We start from the raw sequence: 15,701 nt of genomic DNA, 5'->3' as shown, positions 1-15,701 counted from the left end.
CATTCCAGCTAACAATGTTAAGACTGTTCATAACTGCTCTGACCAAGAGAATGTAAGGCTAAATAGAGTGTGTGCCGGTCCATGTGCGCGTGCCCGCTGATCGATGAAGAAACACTGTGCGTTTGTGTGCGTGCGCGTTTCCTGACTGTGTGAGCTGCATGTTGCATGTGTCCTATGTGGGCTTATGGAGGTGTTTGCGGGATGTCCGCGAGTGTGTGCTGGTTCGCGTGTGCTTGCCCGTGTGCGCGCTTGTCTGCGCGCGCGTGCCCGTTCCGTGCATAAATAAAAACCAACTTACCGAGGGACGTGTTACCTTTGGATAATTTACATATGAGGAGGGGGGGAGAGAGGGGAAACTAAAAAGAAGAAAGAGGTAAAGAAAAACAGAAAGAAACAAACATAACAGGAAAAACAACAGAAACATGAGAGGGGAGAAAACTTAAACTGCTTCAGCGAGATGGAGGTGTGGATGATTGATGAGCCGGTTTCATTCATTCAACACGTTTAGCGCTGTTTTTTCGGATGTCAGATCTTCAGCAAAGCCAGGGGGTGATCTCCGGGTCTCGGAAGAGCCTTCCATCTACAAAGAGTTTATCCACAGAAACCACGGCTCTAGACCCGTTGGCAAGGTGTTTTTTCCTCAGAGGAAAAAGGATCTTTCGGCGCCGCAGGATCTCAACCGGAAACTGGTCATTGACACTAAAATGTGTCCCCCTCAGTTCCCGGCCGCGACCCTTCACCATCTCCTTTTGCTTGTAGTTGTCAAACTTGGCTACAATCGGTCGCGGACGCTGGTTGTCGGACCTTCTTCCTCCGAGCCGGTGCACCCTCTGGAACGCGATCTTCTGCACCTCCTCCTTGGGGAGTTTCAGGTGGGCTTCCATGAAGCGTTTCACCGTCGCCTCCGGGTCTTCTCCTGCCTCCTCTGGAACCCCCGCGATCACCAGATTGTCCCTCATGCTCCTCGACTGAAGATCCAGGAGGGTTTCCTTGATCGAACGGTTCTCCTCAGAAAGGTGAGCGGTGTCACTGCTCAAGGTTTTGACACTTTCTCTGAGGGCCTGATTCTCCGCTGCGAGCTCCTGCACCTGCTGCTGGCTGAACTCCAGAGACTCTCGCAGGCCTTGGAACTCTCTATGGAGGATCTCCAACAGATTCAAGCGGCCGTCAAGGCTGGAGAGCTTTTTATCAATGGAATCTAAAGCGTCACTGATTCCACTGCCTGGAGAGGAGGCAGCTCCGGGAGAACTTTCTGGTCGGACGCGTTTGGAGGAAGGAGTAGTGGTGTTGGTCTTCCCCATAACGACGGTATTGTAGCAGCCGTCTAAATAATTCTCCAGGTCCTCCAGGCTGTCAAAAGGCTTATTCAACTTTTACAGATGTTAGTTTACCAGCTTAATTGATATGGCAGTAAAATGATATAATAATGAAATGTTTGTTCTGCTACTTACGCACCGCCAAGCTGAGTTGCCACACCGGTCTCGTTGAGTCTCGCGATACTACAGCATCTCGCCCCGTGGAAGCCTAATTTTTCTAATGAATTACAATTTTTAGGATGCAGCAGGATGTGTCTATTAAAGGAGACCTGTTGAGGTGTTAGCGTGGTTTAAGTCACTTTTCCATCAGATGTTTCATCCACGTTCCAGCTGGTTTCCTCTGATGGTTCTCTTGTTTGGTCAGATATAAAAGTTCAAGTTCCTCACATGATTCACCTCGATCAAACGGGATTCATCAAAAGCAGACACTTAGATGACAATGTCCGCAGGCTCATTAGCATAATAGACTTTGCCACTATAAAAAACCAGGAAAGGACCATACTATCGCTGGATGCTGAAAAAGCTTTTGTCTGAGTAAATTGGAAGTTCCTCATCACTGCCCTCCATAAGTATAGGTTTGAATAATCATTCGTCAATGGGATTAAAATATTATATCACAACCCCAACAGTTTTTTTCTCGTAAGAGGAACCAGACCGGGTTGCCCACTCTCTCCCTCTTTTATATAAAAAAAAAGCCCCTCTCACCCTCCGCGGGTAGTTTCTCACACAAGCTGGGGTCCTCTACCAGAGGCCTGGGAGCTTGAGGGTCCTGCAGTATCTTAGCTGTTCCTGTTCTTTTCTGGACTGAGAGGTCTGAGGTCTTTCCAGGTATCTGTTGTAGCCACTCCTCCAGCTTGGGGGTTACTGCCCCGAGTGCTCCAATTACCCCAGGCACCACTGTCACCTTCACTTTCCATGCTTTCTCCAGTTCTTCTCTGAGTCCCTGGTATTTCTCCAGTTTCTCATGTTCCTTCTTCCTGATGTTCCCATCGCTTGGCACTGCCACATCCACCACAACGGCTTTCCTCTGTTCTTTATCCACCACTACAATGTCTGGTTGGTTCGCCATTACCATCCTATCAGTCTGGATCTGGAAGTCCCACAGGATTTTTACCCTCTCATTCTCTACCACCTTCGGGGGTGTTTCCCATTTTGACCTTGGGGTTTCCAGTACATATTCTGCACACATGTTCCTGTATATTATACCTATATATATATATATATATATATATATATATATATATATATATATATATATATATATATATATATATATATATATATAGCACTCTAACAGACTGAGACTGTATGCTAGCCGCAAAGAAGGAGGCCGAGGACTAGTGAGCGTAGAAGCCACTATCAAGGATGAAACATCCAAGATGCATGAGTACATCAAGCTCAAGGCCCCAACTGACAGTGTGCTCAGTGAATGCCTCAGGCAATGGAGAGCAGAGGATACAGTGCTGGAGGACAGATCCTCATGGGAGGACAAACCCCTGCATGGGATGTACCACCGGACCATAACTGAAGTGGCTGATATCAAGAAGTCCTACCAATGGCTAGAGAGGGCTGGCCTACAGGACAGCACTGAAGCGCTCATCCTGGCAGCTCAGGAACAAGCCCTGAGCACCAGAGCAATAGAGGCGCAGATCTACCACACCAGACAAGACCCAAGGTGTAGGCTGTGCAAAGAGACACCTGAAACAATCCAGCACATAACTGCAGGGTGTAAGATGCTGGCAGGTAAAGCATACATGGAGTGCCACAATCAAGTGGCTGGAATAATATACAGAAACATGTGTGCAGAATATGGACTGGAAACCCCAAGGTCAAAATGGGAAACACCCCCGAAGGTGGTAGAGAATGAGAGGGCAAAGATCCTGTGGGACTTCCAGATCCAGACTGATAGGATGGTAATGGCGAACCAACCAGACATTGTAGTGGTGGATAAAGAACAGAGGAAAGCCGTTGTGGTGGATGTGGCAGTGCCAAGCGATGGGAACATCAGGAAGAAGGAACATGAGAAACTGGAGAAATACCAGGGACTCAGAGAAGAACTGGAGAAAGCCTGGAAAATGAAGGTGACAGTGGTGCCTGTGGTTATTGGAGCACTCGGGGCAGTAACCCCCAAGCTGGAGGAGTGGCTACAACAGATACCTGGAAAGATCTCAGACATCTCAATCCAGAAAAGTGCAGTGCTAAGAACAGCTAAGATACTGCGCAGAACCCTCAAGCTCCCAGGCCTCTGGTAGAGGACCCGAGCTTGAGTGAGAAACCACCCACGAAAGGGTGAAAGGGGCAAGTTTTTTTTTATAGCTGCAGCAATAGCACTAAGACAGAATGAGAGCATTAAAGGAATTAACACAGCCATCATAAAGTTTGTCTCTATGCAGATGACATATTACTGTTTTTAACGTTTTCTGTAAATGAAACAGCAACAATTATTAATGAATTCTGCTCCATATCAGTCTACTCTGTTAATTGGAATAAATCTGTTTTATTATCTTTGAACAGTTATGCAGAGCAAAGACTCTCGATACCAGTCAAATATGGCAACATCAAATTTCTAGGTATTTATTTTTCCCCCAAATTATCAGAGCGGGTGCAGCAGAACCACATCACATTATTGAAAAGCATACAGGACGATCTAACCCACTGGGTCAGCCTGACTCTGTCCCTTATGGGCAAGGTAGCCATGGTTAAAATGAAAATCTTACCCAAAGTTAATTATCTCTTCTCAATGATCCACACAACCGCCACTAAAAAACATTGGACACATCCGTATCAAGCTTTTTATGGAACAATGAACCTGCAAGAATTCGTCTAAAAAGGAGGCCTTCCACAACTACTTCCACAAGTACTTTCTTACAAATAGATTACAATACATCTTAAAATGGTTAAAAAATAATCCAGAAACCAACTAATGGTTAGACTTGGAACAGGCGTTATGTGGAAAGATCAACCTGCCATTTATTAGCCAAACAGTAAAAAAAAAAACCAGGACTGTTTCCAAAGTATTAATATAAATGCCACTGGTGGGAATTTCTCAAAATATCAAACTCGTCAATTAAACCGTGCAAAATGACACCCATCTGGAACAACCCGGACATCCCTATAAGCAAAAGAAATGTTACACTTCCCAGATTGGCTAGCAGGGGGAGTAGCATTACTAGAGCACATAATTATTGATAGAAGATTCATAACTCCCCAGGAACTTGAAGACAAACATGGAATAAATAACTTCTTGGAATATCAGCAACTTAAGTCTATTATTACTAAAAGGTTTAAAAACAGAGACAACAATTCAAAGCCACCAGAAGTAGTTACCTCTCTGATTACTTTTTCAATGAATAAAACTCTCTCCAAAATATACAAACTCTTATGCAATTTAGATAGTAATATTTCACTTCCAATAACAAAATAGAATGCAGATTTGAGCATCAGCACAGATGAAAGCTTCTGGTCAAAACTTTGTCTAAACACCTTTAAACCGACAAAAAGTCCAAATTTGCAGCTAATCATTTTCAAAACACTTCACAGAATTTACTACACTGGACAGAGGATGTTCAAGATGGGTCTCAGTAACTCAGACATTTGTCAGCACTGTGATATTAATCCACCAGACAGTTACATGCATGCACTATGGTTCTGCACGCCTGTCCAGGCTCTCTGGCAGCAGGTATGTGACGATCTATCAGTCTATGGAGTCCTATACTGTTCATAATTCAATAAATAAATGTTTAATTTAATAAATAGATATGGCCTCATGCAAATACACAATCAACCAATAAATCTCTCATAAATATATAAAAAGATCATGAAATGGTGAAAAACCTGCACACCGATTTTAAATTAGCCATTGTATTATTCAATATATTTAATTTTGCTTTATAAACCTGTTCATTATTTTAAAACAGCATTTTAAAATATTCATTTTATTCATGTGGAATATTATTATAATTCTACGTCTTTTTTCAGAACCTTGGATTTCAAAATCAAAATCAAAGTAACTTTGTTTTTATTTCATGTTGCTGTTTTTCACAACGATGTATTTATTTCATGAAGAGCTTTTTCAGGAGAATGGGTCTATCTGTCAATCAAACCAGACAAGGCGGAGACACTTTTTTGATTGGCTATTCCTTTACTCAGACATGAGCAGCAGCACCCTGACTACATCGATCGAAGATGTTTCAGCGAACGTGACGGCGCGATGCCCACTCCTCAACACTAGGGGGAGTGTGCACCTCAACACATCCACAGTGTTACCAGAAATTGGGCAGTTTTGGTTCTAAATTTACGAAAAAAGTGGCTTTGGGCGAGTGTGCATAATTCGGGTGATTCTGTGGTTGGTTCTGCAATTTTCATCTTCTCATGAACATCTAGTAGTGGCCTAAGTTAGGCTGATGAGTTGTTGGAGTTCCACAAAACTTCTATGAACTGGAGTTCCATGAACGCAACATGCCGCGTGTGGGAGGAGCTAGCAGCCAACGCTTTTGCCTGATAGCCACTTGGAGCTGTACCTGTGTTAATCTCACCTAAATGCATGGATGCACAATGCACACGGAGATTGTTAAGAGATCAGGTTTATTTATTTTGAATAGTTCCACATGATAACAATGTTTCCATCTTTGAGTTCATGAGATCATCCAAGAGAGTCTCTGCTTCAGGTCCTGCAGTCAAACTACGTGTAAATCAGAGCCCCCAGCGCAAAAGTGTGTGTGTCTGAGCGCAAGTTAAGGGTCTGTTGTTCAGTTCACCGGAAAAGTAATAATAAAAAAGTATATCCAAAGTATAGAGACTGAATCTTTTAGTAACCCGCTCTGGAAGCATCTGAATGGGAAAATGATCCCCACATCAAACCCCGGATCTCTGCTGCGTTTTACAACCAGAAAGAGAAACTTTCGCAGGAAAGGTTCAACATTTTCCCCAAGAGGGGGGAAAAAAAACAGAGGACCTGATTATAATCATTGTCTCAATGAAAATAGAAAAAATATCATAAGTTTCAGGAGGCCCGAGCAGGCTTGTTCCGCTTTGCGCAGCTGCCTGGTCTGACTCTCTGTCGGTCCTCTGTCGGTGCACATAAGGCACGATAACTTCAGACTGGATCTGTGAGCTCAGACAGCAGAGCCGTTAGCTGCAGAGCAAAGGAGAGCTGAGTGAATGACGTAAGAGTCAGGAGTGTTTCCCGGGGGACTTAAAGATATGGACGACTGCAGCTCCTTTGGTCCACACAAAGCCTCAAACTACAAAAACAGAGTCGTCCATGTTTGCATATTTTGCTGCAGACAGATAGTTTGTATCAAATGTCAGCAAAGCCGCGCAGATATCGCTGAAATATGTCATCTCTCTGACTGGCACATCGCTGAGCGGGTCTCAAGGAATATGAGTCGATTTCGGCGGATCAGCAAATGAGCTTTTAGATCCCGCCCACATTAACTAATTGACAGATAGACCCATTCTCCTGAAAAAGCTCTTCATGAAATAAATACGCCATTGTGAAAAACAGCAACATGAAATAAAAACAAAGCTACTTTGGAAAATATTGATTTTGAAATCCAAGGTTCGGAAAAAAGAAGTAGAATTATAATAATATTCCACATGATTAAAAATGTATATTTTAAAATGCTGTTTTAAAATAATAAACAGGTTTTTAATGCAAAATGAAATATATTGAATAATACAATGGCTAATTTATAATCTGTGTGCAGGTTTTTCACCATTTCATGATCTTTTTATATATTTATGAGAGATTTATTGGTTGATTGTGTATTTGCATGAGGCCATATTTATTTATTGAATTAAATATTTATTTAATGAATTATGATTAGTATAGGACTCCATATCAGTCTGGCTTAAGGTTTCAATCACAGCTTCACAGTCACTTTGCATGTTTGGTGACATGAGTGCCATCGATATAGATGGAGGATTATTATCAATCATTTTCATAACTCTTTGTATTGCTAAAAAACAATTTTAATAAACTAGAATAACAAGAAAAATATGAATCTAAGTCAATACAGAAATCTGCTGTTTGATCATATCAGCTTGGAAAAATGTCAGCCCAAGGTTCAAGTAACTTTGAAAGAATTCTGTCTCTCTGGTCTCCCATTGCTAACTCCATGACTTGGAGCAAGGGTGTCCAAATCCAGGCCTTAAGGGCCGGAAACCTGCTGGTTTTCCAGAAACCCTGCCTCATCTGCTGCTGATTACCTGGATCAGGTGTGTTTAGCCAATAAGGAGCTTCAACCACAGGTTGATTGGAAAACATATAGGACACCTTGAGGCCTGGAATTGGACACCCCTGACTTAGAGGGTGGGGTGCCTGGTCGTCGCTGCTTCTTATCTGTCTGCCGAAGTTTGGGGGTGGGGGTCGGGGCCTTCTGGTGCCCGGTGGGGAGCAGTGGGGACTCCATTAGTCGGGGGGTCGGGTCCGGTGCCTGGGTGGGGTGGGCTGGGGTGCTGCGTGGTCTTCCGGGCTCAAGTGTGTGTGTGTGTGTGGGGGGGGGGTTACGGCTACGGCCCTGCTCGTAGCGGGGGTCCAGCAGCGCTAGATGGGCTGCCCATCTGCACCTGGGGTGGAATGGGGGGGGGGGGGGGGGGGGCAACTCCTGGATTCCAAAAGAGGTTTATTCAGACATACCTCTGGTTTGTCAGAAGATTCATAACCCCTCTTGTTAAAGTAAAATATGTTCAACACAAGTGTCCTTCAGCTCTCATCTGTTTGCCCAGCTGTTGGACAGGACAAGTTAAAAAAAAAAAAAAATTTGATGTGAAAGTTCAGCTGAACTCTGGTTTGGACCAAACAAGAGAACTCTGTTTGTTTTCCAGAATCAGGATCTCTGTTAAGCTGTGATTAACAACAACAGGAGAAAGTCTGAAAACGTGTCTCACTGTCAATGTTTCTACTGTCTGAACTTTATCACAATTTTATTTTCCCTTAGCTACCTTCATGTTGCATTTACTCTCGACATGACATGGACAGGAGGTGAGTAGGAGCTGCTGTTTTTTAGGTTTATCATAAACACATCATCAGCATAGAAAATGTGCAGCAGTTCAGCATCTTCTGACAGCAATATGTTTTTATTTCTGACAGATCGTCTGGAGTTTCTGACAGATCTGATGAAGAAAGGCGTGTTTGAAACCAAGTTCTACTTGCATGAGGTGAGTCTGATCCAAAGAAAACTGCTGCTCTGTGGAAAGTTGAGGCTCTAATGGTTTGAAAGAGAAACTCAGACTTGGATTTGATCCTCAGAGAAGATTGAAGTCTAAACAAGAAATACCATCAAACTTGTCTTGGATCAGAAACTTTAACTTGGCTCCTCAGACTTTAGTTTCAAACTTTAAGATTCATGGTTTTATTGCCGTTTGCACATGCGGTTCATCGGAATTTTTCTTTGGCATCTCTCATGTCTGGGTGAATAAGAAAGGACAAAAAATTAGAGAAAAAAAAATAGAATAAAGTTAAAAGTTAAAATTAGACAACAAAAGTACAAGGTATATAAAAACATATGAATATGAGTAAATTTGAATATTGCAGCGTCCCAGTCTGTACAGAAGAGTTATTGCACATATTATTGTTTATTGCATTTAGTGATTCAGTCCAGTCTTCCCTTTCTGATGTCCTTTGCCAGCATTCTGATTGCTGTTGGGAAACAGCTGTTGTGGAAGCATGTGATGTGTGCGTGGATGCTTTCAGGCCTGCGACATCTGAGGTTGTGGCCTAAGTCCACACACTGGATCAGTGCGTGAGCGGGGTGGTGTCTGTCTCTGATGATCTTGGACACTGTCCTCCTGCAGCGCTGTTTGCAGAGGGTTTCCATGGATGGAAGGTTGTAACCTATAATTTTGCCAACTGTGTTAATGACCCTGTGCAGCATCTTCTTCTCTTTAATGGAGGTGTTTCCAAACCAGGCTGTTATTCGGTTGGTGAGGATGCTTTCCACAAGCCACCTGTAGGCCTGGGTGAGGGTCTGCCGCTTGAGTCCAGCCTTCTTCAGCAGCTGATGAAGTACAACCTCTGCTGGGCTTTCTTCACTGTGGCAACAGTGATTCTTTCCGAGCCGAGGCTGTTAGTGATCTGCAGACCCAGGAACTGGTGGCAGTCGGTCCGCTCCTCCACAGTCCCGTTGATGATGAGCGGTTGATGTGGCGGTGCTTTCCTTCTGTAGTCCACGATTATCTCTTTTGTTTTCTCTACGTTGAGAACAAGGTCGTTGTCCTCTCTGTAGATGGTGATCCTGTGCACCAGGTCTCTGTATGCAGACTCGTCCCCTCCTCTGATGAGGCCGAGGACGGTTGTGTCGTCTGCATACTACATGATGATGTTGTTGGAGTCGGGGGAGGTGCAGTCATAGGTGCAGAGTGAGAAGAGCTTTGGACTGAGGCAGCACCCCTGTGGTGTTCCGGTGCTGACTGTCAGCTCAGCAGAAACCTTCTTTCCCATCTTCACCACCTGTGGTCGGTCAGTGAGAAAGTCAAGAATCCAGTTTCTGGTGGGTGTTGGTTTTCCCAGATCTGCGAGTTTTGAAGACAACTTCAGGGGCCTGATGGTGTTGAAGGCAAAGCTGTAGTCCAGGAACAGAATCCAGGCGCACGTGTTCTTGGTGTCCACATGTTGCGGGGTGGATTGAAGTGCCAGTGCCTCCGCATCTTCTGCTGATCTGTTGGGGCGGTAGGCGAACTGGTGGGGGTCTACTGATTCGCCGACCAGGACGTTGATGTGGGACAAAACAAGCTTTTCGAGGCATTTCATTGCTGCAGGAGTGAGAGCACGGGTCTTAGGTCGTTCATCATTGAAGCAGTACCTTGAACCACATTGTTCAATCAATCAATCAATCGTTGGACCTTGAATCACACTCAATGAGAACTCTGTATTAAAAACCTTACTTTGATTTGAACTTGTGACTTTGTCGTGGGCTCTTTAGCTACAAACTTGTCAGGCTAAATAATCAATGCCAAAGTTAGAGTGTCCGCTAATCTTTGGTTGAAACAAGAAAATGGTGAAGGCATGGTGAGACTCATCTTCCTTGATTTCTCCAGTGCCTTTAACACCAATTATCCTTCTTAACTGGATGATCAGCTGTGGCTGATGGGTGATGGGTGACAGAAAGGCCACAGTTTGTCTGACAGGGCGACGTCTTGTCTGATGTGGTGCTGAGTGGTGTGGGAGCCCCACAGGGCAGTGTGTTCTCTCCATTCCTGTTCACCTTGTACACCTCAGATTTTCAGGAAAACTCAGAGTCATGTCACCTACAGATATTCTCTGATGAATATATGGTTGTGGGGTGTATAAGCAGTGGACAGGAGGAAGAGTACAGGAGGCTGGTGGACGGATTTGTGAAGTGGGCTGGAGAGAATCACTTGCTGCTAAACGTGGACGAGACCAGGGAGATGGTGATGGACTTCAGAAGGAAGGGGACAGTCTTGCAGCTTCTCTGCCTCCTGGACAGGGATGTGGATGAGTACAAAAACCTGGGAGTGACTATCAACAGCAAACTGAGCTGGAGGAAGCTGAGGTCCTTTAGTGTGTGCAGCAAGATGCTGCAGATCTTCTACCAGTCTGTGGGGGCCAACACCTAGTTCTCCTCTGTGGTCTGCTGGGGGAGCAGCATTGCAGTCAGTCATGCCAACAAACTGAAGAAGCTGATCAGGAAGGCGGGTTCTGTCATTGGCTGCAAACTAGAATCATTTGAAGCAGTGATGGAGAGGAGGTCACTGAACAAGATGTTATCCATCATGGAAACCAGACCATCCTCTCCACCCTCTTCTGGACAAACAGCGGAGCTCCTTCTCTAGGAGGCTCAGACAGCTCAGCTCTAAAACTTTCAGATACCAGAAATCCTTCCTACCCAACACAATAACACTATACAATGACTCACAGTGTAACAGATGACTTTTGCAAAGTATTGAACATTTTGCACATTGTTACCTGTTTGTAATAGTATTTAAACTATTTCTGTTTTTGATATTATTGTTCTTATTTCATTCAATTTTTTTTTATTTATTTTTTTTATATTTCTTATTTCATTCTATTGTCTTTTATATTTACTACTACGGTAACACACACATTTCCCATGTGTGGGATCATTAAAGTACTTCTGATTCTTATAGACCAATCAGCAGGCTGTTTGACGGCAACTTAGTCATGCTAAACTGAAACTTATTAGAGCAAAATTAAAAATAGGCAAAAAGCGAGATGAAACACAACAAATACAAAAACACGGTGTTGCAAACGCAAGTTTTTGAAAGAAAGAGAATGTGAAAAAAATAGAATGTTACGTGAGAGGGTTGAGGAGTTACCCAGGCGCAGAGAGGGGAAGGAGGCAGGAGGTTCCAGGAAACGGGATTTTTAATAACTAAACGAAACAAACAAAAAAATACTTCAGTCAGACAACTCATGCAGTAAAGAAGATTTATTCCATATTTCCTTTAGTTTGGCATACATTCCGTTCAGATACATAAAACAAAGATCTCCATAGAAAACTTTGGGTATAAACTACCCCCCAAAACCGAAAAGGAGATCAGCAATAGTTTGAAGAGAAGGTGAATGTTAAGATCAGTATTATGTGTGTTTAAGTCAGATGAAGTGTGTTTTTGAGGCATTTCATCTTCAACTTACAAGTTTGACTGCTATGTGTGACCCGGCACCATTGAACGTTGGGCCGCTCCCATTAGAGCAGTGTTTTTCAACCAGTGTGCCGCGGCACACTAGTGTGCCGTGGGAGATGGTCAAGTGTGGCGTGGGAAATTGTCCTCATTAACTGATCTAAAAACATTTCCCATCTCCAGGAGTGTTCATCCAAACAGTCATCCAGTGTTCATCCAAACAGGCCCTGATAAAACACTGAGTAGTTAGGAATATAAAAGATGTTAAATACATTTTCTTTGCGTTTATTTTATTTTATTAAAGACATTTTGATAAGAATGACGGTACAGTACCGCGATTCAGTTAAACCTTCGGCTGTATTTTGGAAAAGTCCCGTCGCTTTAACTGTCTCCACCAATCATTCTTGGGGAGCTTAATCACATGTCATCAGTCTGACCAATCAGAAGTGGTTAAAGTCTTCACTTCCTTGTCCCGATTTAGCTCGTAAAGTCGCTCAGTTCTAACAAAAATACCAGCTAAAGCTCGTCTTTAGCGGTGTAGCTTTGCACAGAATCCGGTATCAGACCGTGGAACAAGTGAACAAAACAATGAAGCTCCGAAAACCGATCTCCAGCCGTTTTATGCACTACATCTCCCATGATGCATTGGGTCATGAGATTGACAGCACACAAGGAGATCTGTTGTTAAACGTCTTGAAACAACGAACACACATCAATCTGTTTTTAAATCTTCTAACTTAACTTTTATTGCATTTTTTAGAAAAAAAAACAGCTGCAGTTTCCAGCTTTTTCTGACACAATTATCTCAAAAATGCATGTGAGATTGTGGAGGGGCTTTAGATCAATACAGACTTTGAGTTTCTCTTTTTTTTTTTTTTTGGATGCTGGTGTGCCGCTGGATTTTTTTTAAGGTTAAAGTGTGCCGTGGCTCAGGTAAGGTTGAAAAACACTGCATTAGAGAACAGTGCCACGAAGGGAACATACTACCTAGATAGAAGAGAAAAACGACACGGAACTTAACATCCAAAAATCCAACGCTTCCACTGGCATAACATGATACGAGTTTAAGTAACATCCATAAATTTGACGCTTTCATCTGAAGTACTAAGGTACGAGCTTAACGGCAATAAATTTGATGCTTCCATCTTGCATACTAATAATATGTGCTTAAGAACATCCTAATTGTGAGGCTTCCACCTGGCAAAATATATTATTCAAACAACCATATTCCAAGAAATTATTTTCCTTTCTGCTGCTAACATATTGGTTGATTTAAGTTTGAAGTCTCTTTGGAACGTGGAGGAGGTCCACCGCCCCATCACTTTCAGTGCAGAGTAGGTAAGGTACATGGAGTGCAGACGTCAGGGGCATGATCTGCAGGGAAGCTGCAGGACGAGCAGAGACTGTAGAATTGGAAGCCAGCCAACTTTGTCAAGGGTTTTACATCATCCGCCAGAAACTAAGTTCTGAGTGTGGAGTATAGGTTGCAGGCTCAGGAAGCGATGAATAGATAAAGACAAAGCAGTATTAGTCTTGGCAACGAATATATAAATAACTTAGCAGAACTGATCAGTTTTAGAATCCTTGAGATAAAGGGAATAAAGCTGCTCTTAAACAACGAAAGAAAAGAACTGCAATTCCCAGGGTCCTTGGGGCGTGACGTCACTGATGACCGGGTTGAGCTGAAAACCAGGAAGAGCCTCGGAAAAGCCTCAACACAGACAAAAAAAAAACAGGAGAATACCGCATGCCCGCTCACCAAAGAGATTCCAGCGATCACGGCATTCAAGAAGGCCCAGACATCTCCCGATTGAGCGCCGATGACAACCCGAACACTGCAGGCCGCTTACCTCACAGATGCACGCCTCAGACGCGAATGCAGTGCCAGCAAAAGACATGCCGGGAGCCGCGACACTGCCTGCTGAACAGACGAAAAAGGGGGGGCAGGCGCGGGGAAGACGGATGCCCCTTTATCAGAAGAAAGGGGACCAAAGAGTCTGAAAAGGAAGGGGGGGAGACATATGACACTGAAAAAGCGAGAAGGAGAACAGCGAGTATGGAGAGCTCGTGGAAATAGAAGAAGAGATTTGGACCGCACCTGGACTTAAATAGGAAGCTGAACAGGTGAGTTGATTAGACTGAACCGCCCTCAGGGAGGAGTAACCAGGTAAACGCACTGCTTGAGTTGCCTGCCTGAAATACTCCAAGGGTCGTTCACTGCTAAGCAGGACAAATCAAACTAGAAACTGGAGAGCTTGAAACAGGGAGCATCACAACTATGGAACAGCGCAGAAGGAATGGAAAAACAGGACTTAAATACACACAGACAAGATGAGACACACTTCAACACAATCAGGACAGATGGGGACCAAAAGTGAAACTCAATACAACAAAACAGGAAACTGAACTGAAAACATGCCAGAACAAAAAAAAAGAATCAAAACACACGGGCAAAGAAACAGAAACCGTAACATTAAAAGCCAAGAAAAAAAATTTGAAATCACCTCTGCACCTTGGCCGGGTGGGTGGGTCCTTTCGCCGGGGGTGCTCCGGGGTCCGTGGGGGTCTCCTGCCCCTTCTCTCCTACTCCGACCAATATGGCTGGGGAGGGTCTGGACCCCCTGATGAATACATGGTACATGGATGTTCTTTGGAAGTTTTTACTTTGTGACACGGAAGAAAAATCCACAATGAGGACGTGTCACGAGATCTGATGTTTGTTTGGTGTTTGCAGGATGAACGAAAGGATGAAAAGAGGAGGCCTAATAGTCTCCCCAATAAAATGGTAAGTCTCTTCCAGCCAATCAGAACTTTTCCACTTCAAGAAGAAAACTCACAAACTATTCATGCAAATTCTGAAAATGCAGGTTTTGACATTCAGCTGAATTTAGTTTCTTTAACTTCACCTTTTTCATGCATTCATGAAGAGTTTGGATTGGGATTCCTCAGACTTAAGATGAGTGAAAGATTCAGATCCATTTATTTCTGAAGCTGCAGATCACAACAAAGGTTGTCCTGACGACAACAGTTATAAACATGATCAAGAAAGAGACATGAATAAAAGCAGTTTGTGTCCAGTCGAATTAAAATGACACCAAGACAGACATTTATAGGAACAAAGCTGTGGAGTCAAACAGCCTGGAGAAAGATTTCCAGGATTTGCACCGCTTTGACATTTCGCTCTGAGCCTCCACCTGTTGTAGGTGGCGGACGAGTGCTAGTAAACAGTAAAAACACAGAAGATGAAGAATCCCCTTTCTTGCCGCTACTGTGGGTCTGACGCCTGTCCGGTGTGAACACCAGCGGCTGAAAGGACGTTCATGAAAGCATGTAGAGCGTGTTCTTGAACACACCACACGTGGTTGGTCTGTATGCACCTTTACCTATTGACCAATCAGGTACAGCATAAAGAGAAAAAGAGAGAGGTTGAAATTACGTTTTTATTTAAAAAAAAAGAACACGGCTCCCATGAAGGAGCCAGTTCTTGTCTTTCTCTCCAAACAGCGGCTCTAAAAGAGCTGTTTCATTCATGACCGGCTCACTACTATTGTTTAGGGACGCAACAGAATTAGCGGACAACGTGAGGAGAGAGAGACGTAGATCACATTTTGTAGTGATAATAAGACACTAAAAACCACAGAGACGCTAAATGATGAGACAAAGTGCTGTCTGCTTCACAGTTTTAGCAGCATCATTCTGCAGCTGCTGTTGAATAAGTGTTAAAGCAGTAAAGAGCCGCACAGCTGATCTTCCAGCCTGTAACTCCACCAGCTCTTATAC

General features: G+C 43.6%; 1 protein-coding gene across 9 annotated transcripts in view; it reads left to right on the top strand.

The window, feature by feature from the left end:
- LOC105357636 (uncharacterized) overlaps positions 1–15,701 on the top strand; it is a 545,012-nt gene that overhangs the window by 85,291 nt on the left and 444,020 nt on the right. For all 9 annotated transcript variants that reach the window (XM_078944705.1, XM_078944708.1, XM_023953741.2 and 6 more), the window contains 3 exons: positions 8,258–8,301; positions 8,410–8,477; positions 14,656–14,706. In XM_078944705.1, coding sequence (XP_078800831.1) covers positions 8,258–8,301; positions 8,410–8,477; positions 14,656–14,706 — 163 coding nt within the window. The remainder of the gene's footprint in view (positions 1–8,257; positions 8,302–8,409; positions 8,478–14,655; positions 14,707–15,701) is intronic.

Source organism: Oryzias latipes, chromosome 3, assembly GCF_053564925.1.
Source record: "Oryzias latipes strain Hd-rR chromosome 3, Olatipes_Hd-rR_3.1".
Taxonomy (NCBI): domain Eukaryota; kingdom Metazoa; phylum Chordata; class Actinopteri; order Beloniformes; family Adrianichthyidae; genus Oryzias; species Oryzias latipes.
The sequence above is the reverse complement of the archived record's forward strand: the minus strand, read 5'-3'. Positions and strand labels throughout refer to the sequence as shown.